At 46.7% G+C, this 8,346-nt stretch overlaps 1 protein-coding gene across 2 annotated transcripts in view; it reads right to left on the bottom strand.

Annotated features, from left to right (window-relative positions):
* Nucleotides 1–4,415: 4,415 nt before the first annotated feature.
* PSD2 (pleckstrin and Sec7 domain containing 2) overlaps nt 4,416–8,346 on the bottom strand; it is a 201,261-nt gene continuing 197,330 nt past the window's right edge. For both annotated transcript variants that reach the window (XM_019534783.1, XM_019534784.1), the window contains one exon: nt 4,416–6,175. In XM_019534783.1, coding sequence (XP_019390328.1) covers nt 5,969–6,175 — 207 coding nt within the window. In that variant the 3' untranslated portion in view covers nt 4,416–5,968. The remainder of the gene's footprint in view (nt 6,176–8,346) is intronic.

The following is an 8,346-nucleotide window of genomic DNA, read 5'->3' as shown; positions in this document are numbered from 1 at the left end:
CGGACTAGATGATCTACTCAGATCCCTTCCGACCCTAGAAACTATGAAACTATGGAACTGGGAAACCACTCTATTAAGCATTGATTGTGGTGAAATGCTAATAGTGTTTTGATTTAAGCTTAATTGCTAAGGTTTCTCTAAAGTTTGGGTATTTCTGTCCTTTCTCCCCCTACATTAAACCCTGTTATAGTTTATTTTATTGCTTGTGAGTAGGGAATTTTGTTCATTTTGGGACACCCAGCTAAAAATTATTTTCCCAAGTTTTTGTTTGGGGGTTTGAATCAAGACAGTAGGAACTTGTATGAAACCCCAATACTTGAACCTGGCCCTTATTACTGCCTTCCAGTGCCTGGCAGAAGAGTTACACTTAATGAAGCCAGATTACTTTTGTCTGATTCAAACTCCATCTTTGATTGGGTAGGCTTGTCATTTCAGTGTCTGCTATTCTTAGAGAGCCATATAGCCATGGGTTTGTCTGATTGTCGTATAGCTTTCATACAGCGCTTTCTCCAGTTGATATCACTGTTTCTTCATTGTTCGCCCCGAGTGAATATTCAAGCTTCCCTATCTGGTCACATATGGCTATTGCAGCAGATAAGTGGAGAAGTGTTCTGTGAAACCTGATGGACAAGTTTGGGGGGGGGCACTAGTCTTACAGTGACTCTGTTGCAGTTTCCATCAAAACACAAAGTACTGCTGACACCTTCTTATTTTAATACATTTCCACACAAGCCTCATAAGATTCCCTGCCTTACATATGTAGCCATTGACCAGAGAGGGAGTTGAGCTTCTATAAGTTCTCTGGAACAGAATTTAACCTACAGTTGATCTTGTATAATATAATTGCTTTCTATTTTGGGACCTAATTATACCAATTTTAACTCTCTTACTAGTTGCCTCCTGCTTCCCAAAGGAAAGCTTTCTCTGAAGTCTGGTTTATTTTTAGATCCTTCCTCTCCAGCCATGTGCATTGCTATAATTTGTCCATAAATATTTTAAACAATTTTTCTCAGGTTGGCGTGAGCCTTTGGGTTTTCTACTAAAAGCTCTGCTCTGTATATGTTTAGTACTCTGCTAGAGTTTCCTTCACAGAAGTCTGTTCTCTGCCAACACAGAGGAGAAAACAGAAATGCATGAGGGACAGGGCCTTTCAGGTGTCCAAAATTGGAACCCCCTCAATTTAGAAGCAGTTAAATTCACTTTGGAAAATCCTGGCTTAAACTGATTGCTTTCCTCCAAGAACATTGTTCCTTTGCATTAAATCCTACAACTTATTCCTTGATTGGCCCAGTGACACAATAGGGATGGATCCTGCCATGAGCAGACTTGTATGGGAGAAAAAAAGCTGTATTTAAAAGGTATTGATAAAGTGTCCTTCTGCTTCAGAGACTCAAGGAAAGCCCCATCCAGGATGAGCTGTCAAGTCCAAGGATATGATGAGTGCTTTGAGAGAAATGAAAAGCAAGCTGCGGGTTGCACATCATGCAGTTAGTCTGGAGGAAGGCAGACAGTAACACTTAAAACAAGCCCTGGAGTGGCAGTGGCATGGCACCGCAACTATCCTGACTGAACTAAGCATAGGAGTGACTTGACATTCATCAGAAAGAAAGAACCGGCTTGGCCAGGCTGCCCCAGAATGTGAAGGTTGCTGTGTGTGAGCATGGGTGTGGAGGGAGACGTAGACTCCTTGGTGCCAGTGGGTCTGGGCAAAGAGGCAGTCAGCGAGGTAGCTTGCATTCCAGGAGGGCCCTACGGCTGTGGCAGAGCTGGCACAAGTTCTTCTTGAGGGGAGGGTGAAAGAAAAAAAGAATTTAAAAAGGAAGCAATTTTTATCCTGGGCCTGTGGAAGCCTTGGTGTACATGGAGGAAATTAGGGCTGTGTGAAGGTTCACGTGGTGATTCGATTCGGAAGAGATTCAGCCCGATTTGGTGGCTGAATCTCTGAATTCAAATCGAATCAGGGGACCAGTTAAAAGATCCGAATTGATTCAAAGCTCTCCGAACCTTGGGAAAAGCTTCAGAAAGCTCTGATGATTTGGGCAGTACACAGTGGCTGCAGCAGGGAGCTACAGCTGACTCTGAGCTGGTAAGTACTAGGGGTGGGTAGGGGGGCTGGGGGAGGGGACCATGGGGGGACCCCCGCCTGCTCCCCCAGCTCCCCCCATGGCTGCCCCTGCCCAGCCCAGCTCCATACTTTAAAGAAAAGCCCCGGTGCTCACCAGCTGTTGCTGGACGGGGTGGTGGGGTGATCCCTGCTACCCCCCACTCGCCCATGCTGCGTGGGGGGCTCTGCACGTGCCCCAGCCTGCTCCCCCAGTCCCCCCAGAGGTGCCCCGCCCAGGCCAGCTCTGGCCCTTTAAGAAAAAAAAACAACAAGAAAAGCCCCGGGGCGCATCGCTCCTGCAGCAGCCTTGGGGCTCTGGGGAGCCGGGCGGAGCCCCCCACGTGACATGGGTCAATGGGAGGCAGCAGGGATCGCCCCCCACCGGCAGGAACAGTGAGTCCCAGGGTTTTTCTCAGGTTTTTTTTCCCTTAAAGGGCCGGAGCTGGGGTGGGCGGGGCACCCGTGGGGGGGCTGGGGGAGCAAGGGAGGAGGCTCTGCATGAGCCCCCCATGCAGCGTGGGGTAGTGGGGGGCAGCAGGGATTTCTCTCTGCCTGGCAGCACCCAGTGAACCAGGGCTTTTTTTTAAAACGTGCCAGGAGCTAGGCTGGGCAGGGCAGCCATTGCTGGGCTGGGAGAGCGGGCAGGGGATAGGCCTGGCCTGGCTGATTCAGAGATTCGGCAGCAGCCAAATCTCCGAATCAGAGTCAGCCGAATTGAATCAGGACAGTGATTCAAATCACCGAATCAAGTCACTGTCCTCTGAATCCGGAACAAATATTAGCCGCTTTGCGCAGGCCTAGAGGAACTGTGATCAGAGAGCAGGGGTGGCTTTGTCTGAGGAAAAAGAGAATAAGAAGTGAAAGAGGAAAGGAAAAGAGAGCAAATTCAGTCCCAACTTCAAAGGCCTACAGGAGAGATTGCAAGATGGAAGCCAACAGCCTAAAAAGACGAATGCCATCTAGGACGAGCACGTCCAGGGAGACAGGGCCCTGCCAGGGCAGGTTGGAGGCATGCAGCCAGGACAGAAGGGCAGGGTTGCCATCAAGGGATACTTTGAGGGCACGGGGGAGGGATTCCTAGGGGTTAAACCAGAAGAGCAGAAAATTAAGCACTGATACTCAGTATGGGCAGGGATATGCTAAAGGGTGACCTGGAGCCATGTCCAGACTGGATAGAAACAGACAGATCCTAAGAAACTGAGGCTTTGTGTGTGTAAGTATGTGTGCATGTAGGCACTATCCATCTGTCTGTCAAACACACACACCTGCGCTCACACTGGGCTCTCCAGTGGGGACTGAATGCAAGGCCAGCAGTGTTGGCTTTGAGCACTTAAAGCTGCCTTGGGGCTCACTGCTCCCAGTTTGAAAACCCCTGCACCATGACAGTACATTATATCAGTACATACTTCTTCCTGTTCACCTGAGCTTCAGTCAGAGTTCATATAAGCAGCGCTACTTTTTGTAGGACAAGCTGAGAGCAGACTAACAAAACAAGCTCCACTGTGGCTGGAGCTACGCTAGCAATCTGGGCAACTACAGTCTACTTGTGGCAGCTTCTTACATACAAGTCATTGTAAGAAGGTGTGGTCATCGAAAGCATCTCTGAGCTTCTCAACGTCTATTTTTATCCCACCCCTGCTCAACTGAGCATAGCTGAAACATGGCAAGACTGCATGGCCCTGGAGGCAGCCTGTAGAGTTGTTTTATTTTCTCAGGCTTGTTGGTTCCCTTGTCAAAACTTCTTCAGGAGGAAAACCAAAATCTTCAGGTCTTTTGTTCCACAAATCAGTTGTTATGTGAATGAAATATGTGTGAGAACAGGAGGAACCAGGGACAGTCTGTAGAGCTGTGCTGACTCTTAATTTGGACTATAACTCCCAGAAACCTGCAGGGCTGGCAGGGTTGGGGCAAGGGAAAAAGGAAGAGGAAGCTTGAGGCTGGTAAGGAGTATGGGGAAGAGAGAGCAGCAAGCAGGTGGGACCTGGCCAGCCCTATGCAGAGCAGTGCGTAGTGGAGCTGGAGATCTCACTGGCTGAGTCAGCCAGGGCTGTGAACTGAAGGAGCTGGACTAAGACTTGGGGGCAGTTGCAGGGTGCTGTTTGAGTGCTCTAGGGACTAAAGTCTTGTTTGGGGACACATCTGAAGGTATGGGGGGAAATTTAAGTGCTGAGTTACTGTAGTGTTGCTGTTTCTCCTTATACCTGTTCCCTCGCTTTGCCCATTGGCTTGTGACCCTGTTATAAGTAGGGACAGAATTTCACCCTCAGAATACTAGCAGCAATTACATACAGGACAGAGACACTGGAAACAATTTCAGGCCAATTCTCTTTATCAACAGATTCAGCTTTATTGTTATTTTTACACGATTCTTAGTGCATCCTTTCAAATAAACTATCAAACTGTACAAAGAACCAAAGAGATCAAAAGAAGAAGAGGTAAAATTGGGTGGAGGTTTTTAAGTGGTATGAGACATTATGGAAACCCAAAAGTCTATAAACTCCCAAAAGTTGACAGAGTCTAAACAAATCTCCTTTTTTATTTTCCTTTTATTTTCCTTAAAAAAAGCTGCAAAAATATAAATTGTAAATTACTGTAATTAGCAGCTACAAGATCCTTTAAAACTGGAACTTGATTACTGTGAACATGCCTAGAAATACTAAATGAAAATAAATAAATAAAGTGACATGAGACAATCATGGGCATCTGAAATACAATGCAATTGCTTCTATTATAACAGTAAATAATTGGACCACAGACAACAGAAAGAAACAGGAACACAATATTCTGTTAAAGGAGTATAGTATGCTCATAGCAAAATGGAGTAAGTACAATATCAATGGACGGAAGTTAGATTTCCCACCCACCCCACTTATGTAGTTAAGCTTGTATCTGAAGCACTGCTCAGATAGCACCTCTGTTCAAAGCTGCAGAAGTTATGGACACAAAAGAAGCAGTGGTTTGGCTATTTAGTTTAATAAGCGTCAACAATAGAGCAATGTTTCACAGCAAAGCCATATGGGATTTCATTAGGAAAAGAAAAAGAAACATAGGTTACTGCATTTTAAAAATCATTCTGCAAGATAATTAAGACCCCTGTATCCTCAAATTGTTTTCCTGGCAATGTTCCCCAGCCATCTTGCCTTTCAGTGTGGTACTTTTAATAACAAGTTTTCTAAGCATTTTAAAGTTTCCCTATATATAGTTATTTATATATATTTATTTGTATAAAAAGAAAGCAATAGGGCTTATGGTGCCACTATTGCGACCCACAGATCACTTTTTGCACACACATGATAATAACACCTTTTGCTTTTCAATAAATGTCTTGTGGAACCTGTCTTATTGCAACATGTTGAATTCTGCTCCTTGATGTTTTGTTTCCTCCTGCTGTTTCTTGCCTGTACACTGTAAATGCTGGTGGTGTTGCAGACCTGCTGCTGATTGTTTAAAAGATAAGGGACGGATTAGAGAACCCAAGATTTGGTCGTGTCTCCAAGTTGTCAGAAACTGCAGGAGTGGATCGATGGAAATGCTGCATGTGAAATAAGGCGACAGAGCAGCCCAACCTTTTTACACATGACCTGTCCCTTTATTGCGTATGCAGGTCGCAGTAGTAAATGAAATGCCAAGAGTGCTAAAGATGTGAAGAACAAGTGGAGAGTCTATGACACTGAAGTGCTGGAGCACTGGGTAAGAATTAGCAAAGTGTAAACTAAAGCTTCTTTGATTTTTTTTGTTTGAGTAGTCACCACGTCATATACTTCTACAGTTTTTGTTCATATGGTTTCCTAGGTAAAATTGTGCTCATTGATCTAAGGAGTACTAAGGATCACTGACTGTTTTCCCCCACGCTAGTGTTACATGTTAAGTGTTCGCCTCTATAATGTCCTTTTCTGCCTTGCTATGTACACACAAGTGTCCTTGGCTCAAGGAAGGGCTTGAATGTGTCTTCCGCAAGGAGAGATCATCAACTTCCACTGTGAAAAAGCTGGCTTCAATTTTCTCCAGATCGTCTGTCCCCACTTTTATCTTCATACACAGCAGGCTTATGTATGTCTCATAGCGGCTTTTCTGTAGAGGGAAACGGAAGAGAACAGGCAGTGTGGTAATAGGGAAGAGCCAGGGTGCTGGAGGCATCTAGTAATGAGTCAGCCATCACCAGCACACTACACCAGATAAACCTTTGGCTTGTGGGCAGGGGATTGTTATGAACTGATTTAACCTTGTGGGACATGAACACAGTAGGAATCCAAAGTAAGCAACACACATTTACACTGGTGTTTAATTGACTTTTGCACCACTAATGTATAATTAGCCTTTGACATAAAGCCTTGGACCAGTTTAACTTAACTGAATCCAGTGTAGAATTAAGTTAGCTCTGGAAAAATCAGGGGTAAGTCTTTGCTGTTGTATGTTACACCGGTGTAACTGTTATGTTCTTGATGCTTATCTCAGGGCTGCTGTCTGCTTAAGGAAACAGGCTATTACCTGCACCCTCCCAACACCATGTCAAAGCACTATACTAGACACTTATACAGCTACCCTGGGGACTGCAGCTTCTCTGTCCATTCTAGGGCCTGGTGTGATTAATTTTACTGTACAAAACTGAGGTAAATTACATAGGTATAAATGTAAAGTGCTTTTATGCCATAAGGCTGGGATCCTACTGACAGCAAGAAGCACAATCTCTGACAAATGCCCAATATGTCTGAATTGATGCAGCGTTAAATACACCAGTGTAAAATTATCTTGCTTTCATAACAGTACCTATTCATCCTACTTTCCATGGCTGCTTGTACATGTGATGGGGGTTTAGTTCTCCCTAAATTGAAATGGCGGGTTTTTAATTGTGTCAATTAAAAAACAACCATTTCAATTTAGGAACTTCCGACACTGTTGCGGACCAGTGACAGCCCCCTGGCAGCTCAGCCCAGCCAGCTGTGGGCAGGTTCCACCACGAAAAAAGAAATGTGGTGAGGGTCCTGAACCCTTTTTTTCCACCCCCTGGGGCCTGTCCACTTCTCTTCTGCCTGGGGGTAGTGAGTTGCTTGAAGGCTCTGAGCTGTGGGGGGCCCCGGTCCTTCCCTCAATGGCGGCAGCACCCCCAGGTGGCATCCATCTGCTAGAACCTCACCTGGGTGCCTTGAGGGGCACTGCCACTGCAGAGGGAAAGATCAGCCCCCTGCAGCTCAGGGGCTGCTTGGTCTGGCAGCAGCTCACACAGGCAGGCTTTACCAGATTAAAAAAAAAAAAGTGATGAGGGGCTTGATCCTTCTTTTATTTCTTTTTCCCCCACAGCCTGCCCATGTCTCCCATGGCCAGGGGAGCTCTGAGCTGTGGGGCACCCTGGTCCTTCCCTCCATGGCAGCAGTGCCCCACCAGGGCCTCCCAGGTGCTGCCAGCATGGAGGGAAGGACTGGGACCCCCCACAGCTCAGGAGACACTGGCAGCTCATCCCCTGGCCACAAGAGAGGTGGGCAGGAAAAATAAAACCAGAACAGGCCCCTCGCTGCTTTTTTTTCTTTTCTTGGCAGAGCCTTTCCACACAAGCTGCTGCCAGATTGTGCAGCCCCTGAGCTGCACGGGGACCCGGTGCTTCCAAGCATGGTGGTGGTACCCCCTGGGGCTGCCCAGGCAGGGTGCTAGCTGCATGGGTGCTTCCCCAGGTTGCAGACAGCACCCAGCCTGATCCAGTGGTGCACAGGGTGCTGAAAGCCCAGGAATGCTTAGGGAAGCTTGGGCGTGGTGGTCTTCTTCAAGCTTTGGGCCATGTGCACCATCCCTGCTGCCTTCCCACCACCAGGGACCACCTGGGAACAGGATGGCTTGCCCCTGGGGCAGTGTGGAAAGGCAGCAGGTATGCTGGCAGCCAGAGAAGGCAGCCGGGATGGTGCACAGGGTGTTGGAAGCCTGCTAAGCCCAAGCTTCCCTGAGCATGCTTGGGCTTCCAGTGCTCTGTGCACCATCCCAACCACCTTCTCCCAGTCTATCGCTGCAGTTTGTTATGTAGTAAACTAAAATACAGCAGATGTGTTTTACTTTGCTACATAACAAAGTCATTTAAATCTAAATATGCCACTGCACGTGTACAGCGTGATGAAATTGAAATGTAATACCCTGCTGCGGGTGTAAACTGTAACTCCATTAAACCAGTGAAAAAAGTCCAATTAAACTGCTTAACAGGCCAATTTCATCACGTGTACAAGTGCCCCATGGCAGTAACTACAATCTGTGAGAAGAAG

This window comes from Crocodylus porosus, unplaced genomic scaffold, assembly GCF_001723895.1.
Source record: "Crocodylus porosus isolate Cpor-Errol unplaced genomic scaffold, CroPor_comp1, whole genome shotgun sequence".
In the NCBI taxonomy this organism is placed as follows: domain Eukaryota; kingdom Metazoa; phylum Chordata; order Crocodylia; family Crocodylidae; genus Crocodylus; species Crocodylus porosus.
The sequence above is the reverse complement of the archived record's forward strand: the minus strand, read 5'-3'. Positions and strand labels throughout refer to the sequence as shown.